Here is a 19,306-nt window from a genome sequence, read left to right as displayed (position 1 = left end):
CCAGGGAACCAAGTAATGGTGGGGCTGGAGTCCGGGGAACCAAGTAACAGTGGGGCTGGAGTCCGGGGAACCAAGCAACAGTGGGGCTGGAGTCCAGGGAACCAAGCAACAGTGGGGCTGGAGTCTGGGGAGCCAAGTAACAGTGGGGCTGGAGTCCGGGGAACCAAGTAACAGTGGGGCTGGAGTCCGGGGAGCCAAGTAACAGTGGGGCTGGAGTCCGGGGAGCCAAGTAACAGTGGGGCTGGAGTCCGGGCAGCCAAGTAACAGTGGGGCTGGAGTCCGGGGAACCAAGTAACAGTGGGGCTGGAGTCTGGGGAGCCAAGTAACAGTGGGGCTGGAGTCCAGGGAACCAAGCAACAGTGGGGCTGGAGTCTGGGGAGCCAAGTAACAGTGGGGGTGGAGTCCAGGGAACCAAGCAACAGTGGGGCTGGAGTCTGGGGAGCCAAGTAACAGTGGGGCTGGAGTCTGGGGAGCCAAGTAACAATGGGGCTGGAGTCTGGGGAGCCAAGTAACAGTGGGGCTGGAGTCCGGGGAGCCAAGTAACAGTGGGGCTGGAGTCCGGGGAACCAAGTAACAGTGGGGCTGGAGTCCGGGGAACCAAGTAACAGTGGGGCTGGAGTCCGGGGAGCCAAGTAACAGTGGGGCTGGAGTCCGGGGAACCAAGTAACAGTGGGGCTGGAGTCTGGGGAGCCAAGTAACAGTGGGGCTGGAGTCCGGGGAACCAGGTGCATTGGGCCCGTGGAGGGCAAAGTTTTGGTGGCCTGGGAGGAGATGGTTCCTTGGTGAGTATGTGGGAATGAGTGTATGGGGAGGGCAGGAGGGGGTAAGTGAGTGTGTCAGTGAGTATGTAGGGGGAGTGAGTGTGTCCCTGTGAGTGTGTGTCTGTGAATGTGTTGGAAAGGACATAAGGAGGTTGTGGACGGATATAGATAAGTTGAGTGAGTGGACAAAAATCTGGCAGCTGGTGTGTAATGTGGGAAAATGTGAAGTTGTTCACTTTGGCAGGAAGAATACAAAAGCAGAATATTACTTAGACGGAGAACAACTGCACAATTGCGAGGTGCAGAGGGATCTAGGTGTTCTAGTGCATGAGTCATAATAAGTTATTATGCAGGTACAGCAAGTACTAATGGAACGCTATCCTTTATTACGAGAGGAACTGAATATAAAAGTAAGGATGTTTATGCTTCAGTTACACAGGACAATGGTGAAACCACACCTCAAATACTTTCAGCAGTTTTAGTCTCCTTATTTAAGGAAGGATGTAAATACATTGGAGGCTGTTCAGAGGATGTTGACTAGATTGATACCTGGAATGAGAGGGTTGTTTTATGAGGAAAGGTTAAACAGACTGGACTTGTTTCCACTGGAGTTCAGAAGAGTGAGGGGTGACATGATTGAAGTATATAAGATCCTGAATGGTTTTGACAAGATGGACGTGGAAAGGATGTTCGCTCTTGTGGATGGGTAGGAACGAGGGGGAACTGTTTTAAAATTAGGAGTTGCCCTTTTAAGACAGAGATGAGGAGAATTTTTTTCTCTCAGAGGGTTGTGCCACTTTGGAACTCTCTGCCTTAAATGGCAGTGGAGTTGAGGCCATTTAATATTTTTAAGGCAGAAGTAAATAGATTCTTGTTAGGCAAGGGAATCAAAGGTTTTGGTGGGTAGATGAGAATGTGCGATTTAAAACACAAACATTTCAGCAATGATCTTGTTGAATGGTGGAGCAGGCTTGAGGGGCTGAATGGCCTACTCCTACTCCTATTTCTTATGTTTGTATGAGTAAGAGAGTGTGTCTGTGAGTGTGTGGGTGGGTGAGAGAGGGTGTCTGTGAGTGTGTGAGGGAGTGAGAGAGTGTGTCTGTGAGTATCTGAGGGAGTGAGGTGTCTGTGAGTCTGTGAGGGAGTGAGAGAGTGTGTCTGTGTGTGTGGATGAGTGAGAGAGGGAGTCTGTGAGTGTGTGAGGGAGTGAGAGAGTGTCTATGAGTGTGTGGGTGAGTGAGAGAGTGTGTCTGTGAGTGTGGGGGAGTGAGAGAGTGTGTGAGTGTCTGGGGGAGTGAGTGTGTCTGTGAGTGTGTGGATCAGTGAGAGGGTGTCTGTGAGTGTGCGAGGGAGTAAGTGTGTCTGTGAGTGTGTGGGTGAGTGAGAGAGTGTGAGTGTGTTGGTGAGTGAGAGTGTCTGTGTGTGTGTGGGTGAGTGAGAGAGCGTGTCTGTGAGTGTGTGGGTGAGTGAGAGAGCATGTCTGTGAGTGTGTGGGTGAGTGAGAGAAGATGTCTGTGAGTGTGTGGGTGAGTGAGAGAGCCTGTCTGTGAGTGTGTGCGTGAGTGGGAGTGTGTCTTTGAGTGCGTGAGGGATTGAGAGAGTGTCTGTGAGTGTGTGGGTGAGTGAGAGAGCATGTCTGTGAGTGTGTGGGTGAGTGAGAGAGTGTCTGTGAGTATGTTGGTGAGTGAGAGAGTGTGTCTGTGAGTGTGTGGGTGAGTGAGAGAGTGTGAGTGTGTTGGTGAGTGAGAGAGAGTGTCTGTGTGTGTGTGGGTGAGTGAGTGTGTCTGTGAGTGTGTGGGTGAGTGAGAGAGCATGTCTGTGAGTGTGTGGGTGAGTGAGAGAAGATGTCTGTGAGTGTGTGGGTGAGTGAGAGAGCCTGTCTGTGAGTGTGTGCGTGAGTGGGAGTGTGTCTGTGAGTGCGTGAGGGAGTGAGAGAGTGTCTGTGAGTGTGTGGGTGAGTGAGTGTCTGTGAGTATGTTGGTGAGTGAGAGAGCGTGTCTGTTTGTGTGTGGGTGAGTGAGAGAGCGTGTCTGTGAGTGTGTGCATGAGTGAGAGAGCATGTCTCTGAGTGTATGCATGAGTGAGAGTGTCTTTGAGTGCGTGAGGGAGTGAGAGAGTGTCTGTGAGTGTGTGTGAGTGAGAGCCTGTCTGTGAGTGTGTGCGTGAGTGAGAGTGTGTGTTTGAGTGCGTGAGGGAGTGAGAGTGTCTGTGAATGTTTGGGTGAGTGAGAGAATGTCTGTGAGTGTGTGGGTGAGTGAGAGAGTGTCTATGAGTATGTGGGTGAGTGAGTGTCTGTGAGCATGTTGGTGAGTGAGAGAGAGTGTCTGTTTGTGTGTGGGTGAGTGAGTGTGTCTGTGAGTGTGTGCGTGAGTGAGAGAGCATGTCTCTGAGTGTGTGCATGAGTGAGAGTGTGTCTTTGAGTGCGTGAGGTAGTGAGAGAGTGTCTGTGAGTGTGTGGGTGAGTGAGAGAGCCTGTCTGTGAGTATGTGCGTGAGTGAGAGTGTGTCTTTGAGTGCGTGAGGTAGTGAGAGAGTGTCTGTGAGTGTGTGGGTGAGTGAGAGAGTGTCTGTGAGTGTGTGGCTAAGTGAGAGAGTGTCTGTGAGTGTGTGGGTGAGTGAGAGAGTGTGAGTGTGTTGGTGAGAGAGTGTCTGTTTGTGTGTGGGTGAGTGAGAGAGCGTGTCTGTGTGTGTGGGTGAATGAGAGAAGATGTCTGTGAGTGTGTTGATGAGTGAGACAGCATGTCTGTGAGTGTGTGGGTGAGTGAGAGAGCATGTCTGTGAGTGTGTGGGTGAGTGAGAGAAGATGTCTGTGAGTGTGTGGGTGAGTGAGAGAGCGTGTCTGTGAGTGTGTGGGTGAGTGAGAGTGTGTCTTTGAGTGCGTAAGGCAGTGAGAGACTGTGTCTGTGAATGTGTGGATGAATGAGAGAGTGTCTGTGAGTGTGTGAGGGAGTGAGAGAGTGTGTCTGTGAGTATGTGGGTAAGTGAGAGCGTGTCTGTGAGTGTGTGGGTGAGTGAAAGAGTGTCTGTGAGTGTGTAGGTGAGTGAGAGAGAGTGTCTGTGAGTGTGTGGGTGAGTAAGAGAGTGTCTGTGAGTGTGTGGATGAGAGAGAGAGTGTCTATGAGCATGTGGGTGATTGGGAGTGTGTCTGTGAGTGTATGGAGGAATAAAAGTGTGTCTGTGAGTGCGTGGGGGAGTGAGAGGGCTTCTGTGAGTTTGTGGGGGACTTAGAGGGTGTCTGTGAGTGTGTGAGGGAGTGCAAGTGTTTCTGTGTGTGTGTGGGGGGGGAGTGAGAGAGTGTCTGTGAGTGTGTGAGGGAGTGAGAGAGTGTGTCTGTGTGCGTATGGGTGAATGAGTGTCTGTGAGTGTGTGAGGGAGTGAGAGAGTGTATCTGTGAGCATATGGGTGAGTGAGAGGGTGTCTGTGAGTGTGTGGGTGAGTGAGAGGGTGTCTGTGAGTATGTGGGTGAATGAGAGAGTGTCTGTGAGTGTGTGGGTGAGTGAGAGAGTGTCTGTGAGTGTGTGTGGGTGAGTGAGAGAGTGTCTGTGTGCATGTGGGTGATTGAGAGAGCGTGTCTGTGTGTGTGTGAGTGTGTGGGTGAGTGAGAGGGTGTCTGTGTGTGTGTGTGGGTGAGTGAGAGGGTGTCAGTGAGTGTGTGTGGGTGAGTGAGAAGGTGTCTGTGAGTGTGTGTGGGTGAGTGAGAGAGTGTCTGTGAGTGTGTGGGGGATGAGAGAGTGTGCCTGTGTGTGTGTGTGGGTGAGTGAGAAGGTGTCTGTGAGTGTGTGTGGGTGAGTGAGAGGGTGTCTGTGTGTGTGTGGGTGAGTGAGAAGGTGTCTGTGAGTGTGTGTGGGTGAGTGAGAGGGTGTCTGTGAGTGTGTGGGGGATGAGAGAGTGTGTCTGTGTGTGTGTGTGTGGGTGAGTGAGAGGGTGTCTGTGAGTGTGTGTGGGTGAGTGAGAGGGTGTCTGTGAGTGTGTGTGGGTGAGTGAGACGGTGTCTGTGAGTGTGTGTGGGTGAGTGAGAAGGTGTCTGTGAGTGTGTGTGGGTGAGTGAGAGAGTGTCTGTGTGCATGTGGGTGATTGAGAGAGCATGTCTGTGTGTGTGTGTGTGTGGGTGAGTGAGAGGGTGTCTGTGTGTGTGTGTGTGGGTGAGTGAGAGGGTGTCTGTGAGTGTGTGTGGGTGAGTGAGAAGGTGTCTGTGAGTGTGTGTGGGCGAGTGAGAGAGTGTCTGTGAGTGTGTGGGGGATGAGAGAGTGTGCCTGTGTGTGTGTGTGTGTGGGTGAGTGAGAAGGTGTCTGTGAGTGTGTGTGGGTGAGTGAGAACGTGTCTGTGAGTGTGTGTGGGTGAGTGAGAGGGTGTCTGTGTGTGTGTGGGTGAGTGAGAAGGTGTCTGTGAGTGTGTGTGGGTGAGTGAGAAGGTGTCTGTGAGTGTGTGTGGGTGAGTGAGAGGGTGTCTGTGAGTGTGTGGGGGATGAGAGAGTGTGTCTGTGTGTGTGTGTGTGGGTGAGTGAGAGGGTGTCTGTGAGTGTGTGTGGGTGAGTGAGAGGGTGTCTGTGAGTGTGTGTGGGTGAGTGAGAGGGTGTCTGTGAGTGTGTGTGGGTGAGTGAGAAGGTGTCTGTGAGTGTGTGTGGGTGAGTGAGAGTGTGTCTTTGAGTGCGTGAGGGAGTGAGAGACTGTGTCTGTGAATGTGTGGATGAATGAGAGAGTGTCTGTGAGTGTGTGAGGGAGTGAGAGAGTGTGTCTGTGAGTATGTGGGTAAGTGAGAGAGTGTCTGTGAGTGTGTGAGGGAGTGAGAGAGTGTGTCTGTGTGCGTATGGGTGAATGAGAGAGTGTCTGTGAGTGTGTGAGGGAGTGAGAGAGTGTATCCGTGAGCGTATGGGTGAGTGAGAGGGTGTCTGTGAGTGTGTGGGTGAGTGAGAGGGTGTCTGTGAGTATGTGGGTGAATGAGAGAGTGTCTGTGAGTGTGTGGGTGAGAGAGAGTGTCTGTGAGTGTGTGGGTGAGTAAGAGAGTGTCTGTGAGTGTGTGGATGAGAGAGAGAGTGTCTATGAGCATGTGGGTGATTGGGAGTGTGTCTGTGAGTGTATGGAGGAATAAAAGTGTGTCTGTGAGTGCGTGGGGGAGTGAGAGGGCTTCTGTGAGTTTGTGGGGGACTTAGAGGGTGTCTGTGAGTGTGTGAGGGAGTGCAAGTGTTTCTATGTGTGTGTGGGGGGGGAGTGAGAGAGTGTCTGTGAGTGTGTGAGGGAGTGAGAGAGTGTGTCTGTGTGCGTATGGGTGAATGAGAGAGTGTCTGTGAGTGTGTGAGGGAGTGAGAGAGTGTATCTGTGAGCGTATGGGTGAGTGAGAGGGTGTCTGTGAGTGTGTGGGTGAGTGAGAGGGTGTCTGTGAGTATGTGGGTGAATGAGAGAGTGTCTGTGAGTGTGTGGGTGAGTGAGAGAGTGTCTGTGAGTGTGTGTGGGTGAGTGAGAGAGTGTCTGTGTGCATGTGGGTGATTGAGAGAGCGTGTCTGTGTGTGTGTGAGTGTGTGGGTGTGAGAGGGTGTCTGTGTGTGTGTGTGGGTGAGTGAGAGGGTGTCTGTGAGTGTGTGTGGGTGAGTGAGAAGGTGTCTGTGAGTGTGTGTGGGTGAGTGAGAGAGTGTCTGTGAGTGTGTGGGGGATGAGAGAGTGTGCCTGTGTGTGTGTGTGTGGGTGAGTGAGAAGGTGTCTGTGAGTGTGTGTGGGTGAGTGAGAAGGTGTCTGTGAGTGTGTGTGGGTGAGTGAGAAGGTGTCTGTGTGTGTGTGGGTGAGTGAGAGGGTGTCTGTGAGTGTGTGTGGGTGAGTGAGAGGGTGTCTGTGTGTGTGTGGGTGAGTGAGAAGGTGTCTGTGAGTGTGTGTGGGTGAGTGAGAAGGTGTCTGTGAGTGTGTGTGGGTGAGTGAGAGGGTGTCTGTGAGTGTGTGGGGGATGAGAGAGTGTGTCTGTGTGTGTGTGTGTGGGTGAGTGAGAGAGTGTCTGTGAGTGTGTGTGGGTGAGTGAGAGGGTGTCTGTGAGTATGTGTGGGTGAGTGAGAGGGTGTCTGTGAGTGTGTGTGGGTGAGTGAGAAGGTGTCTGTGAGTGTGTGTGGGTGAGTGAGAGGGTGTCTGTGAGTGTGTGGGGGATGAGAGAGTGTGCCTGTGTGTGTGTGTGTGTGTGTGTGTGGGTGAGTGAGAAGGTGTCTGTGAGTGTGTGTGGGTGAGTGAGAAGGTGTCTGTGAGTGTGTGTGGGTGAGTGAGAAGGTGTCTGTGAGTGTGTGTGGGTGAGTGAGAGGGTGTCTGTGAGTGTGTGGGGGATGAGAGAGTGTGCCTGTGTGTGTGTGTGTGTGTGTGTGTGGGTGAGTGAGAGGGTGTCTTTGAGCGTGTGGGGGAGAGAGAGCGTGTTGGTGAGCATGTGGGTAAATGAGAGATTGTGTCTTTGAGCATGTGGGTGAGTGAAAGGGTGTCTGTGTGGTGGGGAGGCAATACAAGAGACTGAGAGACTGAGTATGCGGAGGGAGGGGTTTGGAGTGTGAGTCTGTCTCACATGGTGAGGGTGAGGGAATGAATTACCCCAAGACAGAGTCAGACACACACTCTGACCCCCTCACATTCTGGTCATTTTTATTAATTACTATTGTTTAGATTAACACATTATTGTTATGATATTGCTGTACTTTTGTTTCTTCCCTTAAGACCTCAACTTGTTTTTTGAAACTCAGTTTATTCTTGTGCCAAACCTTATCTTTCTGAAATTTGCACATTATCCCCTTGAGTGAGAAAAATATGCAAACGTAGCCCCTTCCTGCACTCGAACAGAAAGGTTGGACAAGCCTCATTTACAACATGTTCTCACTTTTTATTTCAAATCTCTTGCAGCCGGAGTACGGAGAATTCAAGATTGCGGAGAACGTCTTGCATCTCATATATAATCAGGGAATGATATGGTACGTAGCACAACTCATACAAAGGTTAGCTGTTTCTCATGGGTGAATAGAATAAATCAAGATGCATTAAAACCAAAACATCAGGATCGGAGGAGGCCATTCTGCCCCACAAACCTGTTCCCCCGCTCAATCTGTATCCACAATAATGGGAGGTTGGGATATTTCCTCTCTATCAATTGCAATGCAATAATTATAATTAATTTGAGATATTGGCCAGATTTGTACTAAGTGTGGTAGTGGGCAGGAAAAAAGGTGTTTTACCCGCCGGCCGCAATAGCAGCTTCTCACACTGTAATATCCCAATCCCCTGCATTAATGATGCATTCTCAGGAAGCATGTCGTTTCCATGGCAAGCAGCTCGCATTGGCCCGCCCACACCATTACCTCGCTGCTTCATCACACTGGGCGCCATATTTAAAGTGCAGCCGCGCGCACACATCTCAGCGCTTCCAGCCCACTGCTGCTGCACGGACAACATGACCCCAAAAGACAAAAAGACTGCAGCCCCCAAGTTTAATGACCCATCCTTCAAACAGCTTTTGGACACAGCGGAGGCTGGCCATGATGTCCTCTACTCCCACTCTGGCCGCAGGTTGGGCAGCAGCATCACCAATCCAGCATGGGAGGTGGTGGCTGCGGTGGTCAGCGCCAACGCCCTGCAAAAGAGGACAACCACCCAGTGCCGAAAGAGGGTGAATGATCTCCGTTCCACCAGGGTAAGTCACTCTCCTCATCACTCTCAACTCACACCCACACAAAACCCTCACACATTCACAAGGGTCTCACACCTCAAAGGGCAACACCACTAACTCTCACACACACCCTCACATCTCCATCAGACTCATATCCTCTCGATCTTGCATCCTTATCCTGTCCATGTCTCCGCTCACCACACAAACATTCCACACAGCGTCATGTGTCCTGCTCACACTCTCTCCATCTGTTTCCATGCAGGAGAAGCTGGCTCACATCAACAGGAAGAGGTCCCAGACCGAGGGTGGAGTGGCCCACATTAAGCCCCTCACTCACTTTGAGGAATGTGCCATCGCGCTGACTGGTGAGGATGTGGACCGTGCCTGCGGTGACAGCGAGATCGGTGGCGAACACCCTGGTGAGGATCCTGCACCACATCATCCCTCTCTCAATGCAATGCAAATGTGAGTGCTCTGTCTCCTGCTTTTGACTCTGCTGCCATGCACTAATTATCCCTACTTTGGTTCACAGGGAGCTCTGCACCGACACCCTCAGCCAGCCAGGCCCTCAGCTCCATCCATGTCCTCACCTCCAGCCAAGAGGACACCTCCTCCATTGAAGAGCTGGAAATAAGCAGCCTGGAAGACCCATCACAGCGCTTACCACACCCTCCACCAGAGCAGAGACACACACCTCAGGGCAGCCTAGATCTAGAGCAGGCTCGGGTTCACAATCTGGTGGTCACCGCATGGACATGTGTCCGCAGCAGGAGGGCACAGGTTCATGCGAGCTCCCTGGCACTCGGAGAACTTCTGGGGAAGAGGCATCTGTGAGGCCCAAGTCAGATGATGAACTTCTGGATTTGGCCTTCCAACTCATCGAAGAGAGTCAGCAGAAGGCGTGGAAACATCACACAGAGCTACTGGAAGCCCTCAACTGAGTGGGACAGTGGAGTGCGTCAGCCTGCTCTCTGATGTAGTGGTGCCCACATGTGTGGGTATGGGGGTGTCCATGGGGAGGATGACTCCCTGGTCCAGCAGAACCCAGAGATGTGTGCAGACCTGCACTCCATTGTGGTTGCCATGGATGGAGATCCTGCAGTGGCAACACTGGCATCCCTCCAGGTGCTCCTTCCCCTCAAGGAGTCAGGCTGGGGACCCCAAGCACCCATAGGGAGGAGGAACAGCAGCTGAACACCCCTGGGTCATCCACTTAAGAATCTCAGAGACTGTCTGCTCCCTCTGAGCCCCCTTTGCCTGTGACCCCCCTCAACCTCGTCCTCTGTCACCACAGAGGGAGCAGCTGGCCCACAGGAGGACAGCCAAAGCAAGCTCAAGGCCTTGGGTCTCCAGAGACCTGCATCAAAGGCATCAAGGCCCACACTAAAGGCATCAGAGGCAACAGGGCCAACCATTGCACAGGCTGTCTCCACCCCTGCTGCGGATGTCAGGGCAGCACATAGAAGTCTGAGGCATTAAAAACTTAAGACATTCTGATCACAGTTGGTTGCATGGGTGAACACATTTTGTCATTTTACAATCTGAAAATATATGCACTTTCACTGAATAATGCAAGCACTCTCCCACGGACACAGATCCTCCCTCTATCACACTCATCTCAATGTCCTGAGCATTTTCAGTGCTTCCTGATGGGTTCGCTTTCAGTTAATCATCTGCCTCTCCGCCCAGCCACTGATCGCACTCCTATGCAGCATCTGATCTCGCCCACCATGACTCGTTTCACTTTCAGTTTAGCCAGCACGGTAGTAATATAGTGTTTCGGTCGCTCCCCTGTCCTTTGCCCACCCCCAGTCACCCATTTCCTTTCCCCCATCACTGTAGACCACCCACCCCCGCATCACCTTCCACTCCTCTCTGTGACCTACCAGCCACAACCCTTTTCTTTTGGAGATGTCCAGGTGAATGTGCACGTTGCCTTTCTTCCCGAAAATCCCACCCTGAAGTGTTTTGTCACTTCTTAACAATTTAGAATACACACACAGCTATCTGCTTCTGAACTCCAACTTCCTGTATGAGAAACACAATGTTCCTTTATTCCTTATTCCCCATTAGAGGGCGATACATCTGGGACTCAGTACACCCTGCTGTCAGGTTTCATATACCAATTCATTTAAATAAAATTTCCTTTTACAAAAAAAGCATAAGCATTAAACACAAACATCACACCTCCTCCGCATTTAGCCAGGAACAAATCGGTCTGCAGTTTGCAGATTTGCTTTGGCCCAGAGAGGAGTGTTGGCTTAGGTATCTCAGTTTGTTTGCTTAGAAATGGAAGATTTTGCTGTTCCACTCGTTTCTGTTCAGGTTCAACAGTTGCAGCTACAGGTTTGTCAGCTGAATCAAGTCGGGTTTCACCAACTGGAGCAGATGTTTCCCAGAAATCTTCCACTGTGACTGGAGATCCCTGGAAATTTGGTTCCTCGGATTTGGCTTCTCTAATCTGGTCAGTATGTCTCTTCCAGATTCCACAGGAAGATTCAACATCATAGGTCAGTGGTCATCGATGCTTGATGATTCTTCCCAGGAGTCACTTTGGTGTTCCACAGTAATTTCAGACCCAAACAGACTGATCCAGATTAAACTCACGAGCTGGTTTACTTGTGACATGTGACCTTTTCTGATCAAGTTGCCTTGAACCAATCTGTCCTTTCAAATCTGGACACAGCAAATCCATTCTGGTACTCAGTCGTCTACCAAACATCAGCTCGGCTGGAGATACACCTGTTGTTGAATGTGGAGTGTTACAATGCATCATCAAAACATTCTTCAGCTTCAACTTCCAATCTGTTTGTGTCCTCCCCTTCAATATGGCCAATTTGAATGTCTGGACAAAGTGCTCTGCTTCACCATTTGAGGATGGGTGGTAAGGCGAGATGAGAATCTGCTTGGTCCCATTGTTTTTCAGGTACGTTCGAAATTCACGTGATGTGACTGTGTGCCATTGTCAGGCACAATCTGCTCCGGCAATCCAAAAGTCACGAACAAATTCCGGAGAGCATCAGTGGTCTTTGTTGAAAGTAGTCAACTTCATGGGAATCACATGAGGCCACTTTTTGCGGGCAGCCATCACAATCCGGAACGTATGTCTGAGAAGTGGTCCAGCAAAGTCCACATGAAGTCTCTGCCATGGGGGGTCAGGCCAAGCCCACGGCTGTAATGGGGCAGGTGCAGGAGAAGATTTCCTTTCTTGGCATGGAAGTCAATCAATGACCATGCATTCGATGTCTTTGTCCAGATGTGGCCGCCATACATGTAGACGAGCTAATGTTTTCATTTTGATGATTCCCATGTGACTGAGGTGAAGTTCCTCTAACACTCGGGTTTGGAATATTGAAGGAATAACAACTCTGATTCCCCATAACAAACAACCGTCTTGCAGAATCAGGTCAAATCTACACATGTAGTAAGGTTTAAACTTGGTAGTCACTCCTTGAGGTACACACCAACCCTTCTGTGTGTACAGGTAAATTTTGGAAAGCACAGCATCCCTCTGTGTTTCAAGTCGAATTTGATCCACTTTAACAGGTAACGTGTATCTGGTTCACATTGAAAACAGTGATTTCACTTTGGGTTGTGGAGCTGTGGTATAACGGGAGTCCGGGAACTGTGTCTGCTTTTCCATGATTCTCAGTCGAGCGAAATGTAACTTCCTACTGATGAGCAGATAAGATCCGTGCCCATCTTTGTAGGCAGTAGCGGCAAGTGTCGGGGTTTGTGACTTCGGGCTAAGCCACCAGGTCAAAGACTTGTGGTTTGTAATTAACTTGAATTTACGTCCATACAAATATTGGGTGGAGTTTCTTGACTCCTTGGATTAGTCCAAGAGCTTTCTCCTCAATTTGAGCATAATTTTATTCTGCCTTGGACAATGTGCATGAGGCATATGCAATGGGCCTTTCACTGCCATCAAGAAGTGTGTGGAAGATGACAGCTCCAACACCAAATCCATGTGCATCATAAGCCAGGCTGACAGGTAACTTTTCATTGAAATGTGCCAGAACTTTAGCAGAAGTGAGCTGTGTGTGCGCTGATGGCTGTATACCTCCTGGAATCTTCACTCAGCTGCATTTGAAAAAATTCCTGTGACAGGTCAAGCTTTGTGAATAATTCACCTCCATTCAGAGCAGCGAACAGGTCCTCAATTTTCAGTAGTGGGCACTGAAACACTTGCAGGAAAGAATTATTGGTGATTATGTAGTCACCACATATTCTGATAGACCCGTCATCCTTCACTAATGGGACATTTGGAGCTGTCCACTCTGCATGATCAACTTTCTCAATTATCTGGAAGTTTTTGAGTCATTCTAGTTCCTGCTCGATTTCCTGTCACATTGAGTATGGAACTGAACATGGTTTGAAGAACCTCAGAGAAGCTTTGGCCTTCACAGCAAGTTTAGCTTCAATGTCTTTACTAACTCCAAGACCTTTGAAGACATCAGTATGCTTGCTTAACAAGGACTGCAACATGAGGTTGCAATGAACCTTATTTATTTTATTCCAGTCCAGCTGAATTTCTTTTAGCCAATCCCTGCCCATAAGCGATGGGCGATCCCCTTTCACAATAAGTGGCAACCTTGCTATTTGATCTCCATATTTAGCTGAATAGACATTTTTCCAAGTATATTCACAGGCTCACCAGTGTAGGTGCTAAGCTGCAGGAGAGTTTTCTCCAATAGACATTTCTTGAAAATTTCTCCCATGTCTTCTCTGAAGCAATAGAAACAGATGCTCCAGTGTCAACCTCCATTTCAACCATTTTACCATTTAAGACAACGCCAACTTTTAGTCCATCTAGTTTCAGAGCAGACTGAATGCAATCCAATTGCTCTTTCTCATTGTTGCTGTTTCATTTTCCGTCTTGTCTGGACTTGCATTACTTTTGCATTTTGTTTCCATGCAGTATGTCTTCTTAAACTGCCATTAACTTTTCAAGTGTGACTTGTCTGTGTGCTCCTCATGATGCCTTTTTCTTGGCAGTACTGCCTTACTGTGATCAGCCTTTAATCTACATGCACGCTGTATGTGTCCTTTTTCCACAGTAGTGACAATCAGCTGTTTTCCACCTACAGGGTTCTGCATTATGCCCTATTCCATTACAGCAGTAACATGTTTGGAAGCGAGTATACCCTGACTTTACTATTTTAACTTTGACATTGTTGGAATGCACTTTCCAATCTCCAGCTTGTTTCTCTGCCATTTCTATGCTTTGTGCAATCTCGAACACTTTCTTCAGTGTCAGCTCTTGCTGTGCTAACAATCTACGCTGAATTCTTTCATTTCTTAGTCCACAAACCAAGTGATCATGTAGCGTTTCTTTTAGGTAACCTTTAAACTCATAATATTCTGCTAATTTTCTCAACTCAGCCAGGAACTGGGAAACTGACTCACTCTCATGCTGTTCTCTTCAGTGAAACTTGAATCTCTCGGCAACACTTGCTGGTCTGGGATCGAAGTGCTTTTTCAAAACAGCCACAAGCTTTTTAAAGTTTTTACCTGCTGGCTTGTCAGGAGCAATCAGATTTCTCAGTAAATTGAAATTTTTCATTCCGATGATTGTAAGAAACACTGAGGCCTGCTTTTCCTCTTCAATCTCATTCACAATAAAAAAACTGTTCCATTTGCTCAACATAAACTACAAAGTCCATTGTAGCTGGATCAAAAGTCTCTAAAGCCCCTAATAATGATGATCCAACCCTCGACACCATTTGAAGTGTTTTGTCACTTCTTGACAGTTAAGAACACACACACACACAGCTATCTGCTTCTGAACTCCAACTTCCTGTATGAAAAACATAAGGTTCCTTATTCTCTACCAGAGGGCAATACATCTGGGACTTAGCACACCCTACTCTCCGGTTTTATATAACAATTCTTTTTAACTAAAATGTCCTTTTACAAAAAAAGCATAAACATTAAACACAAACATCACAACCCCTACCAACATTCACCTCCCCGACCTCCTCCTTCCCACCCCCAGGCCATGCCTGCCTCCGAGTCCCCACCAACCACCCTCGCCGTCCCTTCTACCGATACCGTCAAACCCTTTCACCATCTCACCCTGCCATCTCACTCTGCCCTCAGTCATTCTCACCATTCCCTCATACCAGGCCCACCCTCAGTTCGCTCTACAGGAGGCAGTCATGGGCTCACCAAAGCCCACCTTTGCACATTCGCCTGGACATTCCCCCCATCTTGGAACCCATTCCCCCTCTTGAAACCCCTGACCCCCCAGAACCCTTCCCTCCCTTTGAACTCCTGCCCCCCCGGGACTCCCCCCCCCCCCCCCCCGACCTTAGTTCTTTTCCCAACCCGTGGACTCTACCCCCTACTCCCCCCCACCCCCCAACTTAGCCTTTCCCCCTTCCTGACTCTTTCAGACACCCTTACCTTTTCCGCCACCCTTAACCCTCCCCCTTCCGGGCTACTTCCTCCACCCTTACTTCTTCCTCCACCCTCTTCATCTTCCATCCTTACTCCCCTCGCTGCATCCGTCCTCCCCCTGGACTTCTTCCCCGCTGCACACTCCTTTCCCCCTCCGAACTCATTCTCTTTCAGCTTCCATACCCCTTATACCTACCTCTCCAGGTGCCGCCTTCTCCCCTATTACCCCATCCTTCCCCGTACTCCCACCCCCCCCCTCACAACCTGCCACCCAACAACTTCATTCCGCCCTCCCAACCTCACCCCATGACACCTCTTCCCCTCCCAGTCAATCCTAGACTTTCCTCCCCCATCGACCATCATCTGTTGTGAGCATCAACAGTGACTTTGCAACTCCCATCGGCTGCTTGGTGGAGGAGCCATGTCCATGAGAATCCACCCAGCATGCCACGGTCATTCGCCCAGTTTGCCTTTGCTGTTAGGCTCCAGCATCTTCTGCTTCTCGGATGTTCACGATTTGAACGAGGCCCTGGAGGTAAATCCCGACTTCAGCACGCCACAAGTTCTCAGGAGGTGTTCTGCACTGGTATATTTTCCTGCCGGTGTGGTTGAACGATCCAGCGTGGGGGGATGACTCCAGGCTGGGCTCATAATGATATGCAGATGGATTACAATGAAGTCCCCGGGGTCCGTAGGCAGGAAATTCAGCCCGCCATCGACAGGCTGAGCTGACTGGTTCCGTGACATCGCGAAACCGACTTTTAGCCTCCTCGTCATATTGTCCACTCACACCACCAAACACACTTGATACCAGCGGGCACGGAAAATCCCGCCCATTCCATGGATTAAGGGTTAATAATATCAGAGTTTACTATAGTTACCAGTGTTATCATAGAATCATGGAAAGAAGGCATCCAGCCCATTGTGTCTGTGCTAGCTCTCTGAAGGAGCAATCCACCTCGTGCCACTCCCTGCCCTTTCCCTGTAGCACTGCATCTTTCTTTCCTTTTCAGATAATGATGCAATTCCCTTTTGAAAGCCTCTCAGGCCATGCGTTCCAGATCTAACCACTTGTGTGAAGAAATTTGTCCTCCTGTCACCATTGCTTCTTTTGCCAATTATCTTAAATTTTGACTTGGTAGAACAGTTTCTCCCTATCTACTCTGTCCGACCCCTCACAATTTTGAACACTTCTATCAAATCTCCTCTCAACCTTCCCTTCTACAAGGAGAACAGTCCCAACTTCTCCCGTCTTCTTCCAAACAGAAGTTCCTCATCACTGCAACTATTCTCATGAATCTTTCTTCTGCATTACATGCCTTTACATCCTTCCTAAATTGTGATCCCTAGAACTGGACGCAATACTTCATTTGAGACCAAACTAGTGTTTTATACAGGTTTAACATAACTTCCTTGTTTTTGACTTCTAAATCAGGTTAATCTGAATTTTGTGCCTTTACATTGGTGTGTGCGTGATGATTTAGTGTACGACATCTCTTCAGATTGGAATTCACACCCTAAAATTGGTCCTACTGCTCCATCTGTAACATTCATTCCCATCTAATACTGCTTCATAGAGCAGGAGCCACCAAACGTACCTCTGAATAGAATTACCGCAATATTCCACCCATGCAGAAGTTAAAACTGCCCCAGGTTTAGCAAAGTGATTATCGTGACACACTTTTAAAAAAAAAAATGATGTGAAATATGAGCAGAGATGAGGTCATTGTCTGAGTCACCACATTTTTTATACCAAATAATTTAAAATTATGAAAGACTGGAACCACGTAGTTAGAAGCAGACTGTCTTGTTAGTTGAGAGGTCGTAGATCCAAGATTAAATGCCCGAGATTTAGAACAGGGGCAAGGAGAAATATCTTCAAAACAGAGAGTTGTGAGTCTGTAGGGTTTGTTTTCAGGGTTATTGGTTGAGGCAGAAACAAAATCAACATTCAAGGTTAGGTTCAATAGCTGCATGACAGAAAAGGGCTTGAAGAGAAATGAGAACAGGGCAAATAAATGTCTTTGAGGTTGATATAAGTAGCCTGTTTCTGCCTTGTAACTTTTATGTCATAGATATTATCGTTGCCATTCTAAAATATATGAATAAAAAAGAAGCTTTTGGAAGTAGCAGCTGGTCAGTCAGCATTTGGAAAAAGACTGGTTAATACTTTGGGTGCAGCCCCTTGCTTCGGAAGAAGGGTCTAACTCCCAGCACAATAACCTGTCCTTCATCTTCACAGATGCTGCACATTTCCAGCACATCTTTACTTCAGATCTCCAGTTCTTCCTGTTTCTTCTTTTTGTCTTCAATCTTTAGGATGGGTGCTTTCTTCTCGCCATGTCTTCCAGCATTCAACGTTCTCAAACTGATTGGCCTCATGTATTTAAGGAGCTGGGCAGTCTTAACTTGCAACGTTCCACATCAGCAGGTATTCCGAGCTTCGAGGTGAGTGCACCATATAAATAGCCTCATGTTCACGGTGAATGAGTTGTGATGGACATGGTTACTTAGCTCAATATTGAACCTAATTAGAAGGTATTAAGAAACCATTGGCTGAATTAGAACAATAAAATGCTTGTGACAATTTATGATCAATCATGCTCTGACTGATGCATGTTTGTTAAATTAAACACCCTTGTTGAAGTACCATCCTAAATTATATCATTCCCTCATCTCCATGTAATTAGTACGGATGTTTCTCAACTGTGTTTCTAATTTCTCTTGTCAGAAGACTGTACTCACTTGAACCATCTGGATTTTCATGATTTCAGTTTTTTCTTCTAAGAGTTTCAGAGTTGAAAATATGTCTGGGTGATTCCCTGATCCTACATCCTGACAGAGAGACTGTGCTTGTGGGGAGCTTAGGTCAGTGGTGGAATTACAATCCCACGGTCCCAAATCCCCTGGAGCAGGGCTCAGTGGTTGAGAACTCCAGAACATGGATTCACTTCCAGAGATTTTGCTATGTGCAGTGGTACTGAAAATATCTTTTTGGATGAGCAACCTGCTACTGTTAAACTCTCTGTCGGTTAACCTCCAGTTATTAGTAACTAAATTATAAAATATTAATAAATGGACATAAACATTAGAGTACAACACTGGAGGCTGAGGGGAGTGAAATTATTTCTGTCACACATGAGTCAAAAGGGAAGTAACACTTTTATCCATTTTTAGCCCTTTGGCTTGGGCAGATTAGAGCTAAAAAATAAAGCACAAGTGAGCGGCCAAGGGGAAAGCACCTTCAAGATCACAGTTCATCAATTAATCGGCCACTTAAACTGCAAAGACATTTAAAGTTTCATTCACCATCCCATTTACAGCTGGTATGAACAGCACATGATTGTGATTTCAAAAATGCATAGAGAGTACAGAGGTCACAGAGCAAGAGTTGCAAAAGATGCCATCAAAGTTGAAGACAGGTGGCATTGAAACATAAGACTGAGTGAGGTAAACAGCCTGTCTATAAGGATAAAAGCAAAAAACTGCGGATGCTGGAAATCCAAAACAAAAACAAAAATACCTGGAAAAACTCGTATTTTTGTTTTTGTTTTGGCTGTCCTATAGGGAGGTACCGGAAGAAGATGCTTTTAGGCCCATCTGTAAGTAGCCACTGATGAGAATCAAAGTAAGCTAGAGATGATACTTGAGCATTTTACAGCACTTTCCCTGAGTTGATTCAATTACTATAAAATACAAGTACGCCAACTTGTACTTAGATAGCATCTTTAATGTAATAAATGTCCCAAGGCCCTACACAGGAGTGCTGAGCCACAAAAGGAGATTTTAAGGCAGATGACTAAAGGCTTGGTCTGAGAGGTCATTTTTAAGGAGCGTCTTAAAGGAGGAACAAGAGGTAGGGAGGGAATTCTGGAGCCAGGGGCCCAGGCAGCTGGAGGCACAGCCAAAAGTGGTGGAGCAATTAAAATCGGGGATGCTCAAGAGGTCAGAATTAGAGGAGTGGAGATATCTCAGAGGGTTGTGGAGCTTAAGGAGAGGGACAAGGCCATGAAGGGATTTGAAAACAAGGATAAGAATTTTAAAATTGAGGTGTTGTCAAACTGGGAAACAATATAGGCCAGTGAGCACAGGGATGAAAGGATGGGAGTTGGGTATCGGTTGAAGAGTTCTGGGTGACCTTAAATTTAGAGAGGGTAGGAAGTGGTCAGCAGTGCACTGGAATAGTCAAATCAAGAGGAAACAAAGGCACTGATGAGGTTTACAGCAGCAACCTTGAATTTAAGGAGTAGGTTGTTTCTGTGCCTCCTCCATTCAGGTGTAAGCCAAGCATTTACCCAGCTCTTCTTTTGAGAGAATTAATTAATGGAATGTCAGTTGCTTTTGATAAGAGCTTATTCGACTTGCCTGGTAAAGGATTGGTAACTAAAGGAAACATATTTGAGAAAATTGCCAAAAGGTTAAAGGAGAGGTAAGGGGAAATTATTTTACACAGTGAGTTGTTAAGATTTGGAATGTACTACCTGAATGGATGGTGGAAGCAGAATCAAAGGTAACATTCAAGAGGGA

General features: G+C 48.1%; 1 protein-coding gene across 6 annotated transcripts in view; it reads left to right on the top strand.

The window, feature by feature from the left end:
• Positions 1 to 19,306, top strand: part of LOC121269987 (transmembrane channel-like protein 3) — an 86,898-nt gene that overhangs the window by 49,509 nt on the left and 18,083 nt on the right. For all 6 annotated transcript variants that reach the window (XM_041175207.1, XM_041175208.1, XM_041175206.1 and 3 more), the window contains 2 exons: positions 7,618 to 7,685; positions 17,099 to 17,227. In XM_041175207.1, coding sequence (XP_041031141.1) covers positions 7,618 to 7,685; positions 17,099 to 17,227 — 197 coding nt within the window. The remainder of the gene's footprint in view (positions 1 to 7,617; positions 7,686 to 17,098; positions 17,228 to 19,306) is intronic.

This window comes from Carcharodon carcharias, chromosome 26 (assembly GCF_017639515.1).
Source record: "Carcharodon carcharias isolate sCarCar2 chromosome 26, sCarCar2.pri, whole genome shotgun sequence".
In the NCBI taxonomy this organism is placed as follows: domain Eukaryota; kingdom Metazoa; phylum Chordata; class Chondrichthyes; order Lamniformes; family Lamnidae; genus Carcharodon; species Carcharodon carcharias.
The sequence above is the reverse complement of the archived record's forward strand: the minus strand, read 5'-3'. Positions and strand labels throughout refer to the sequence as shown.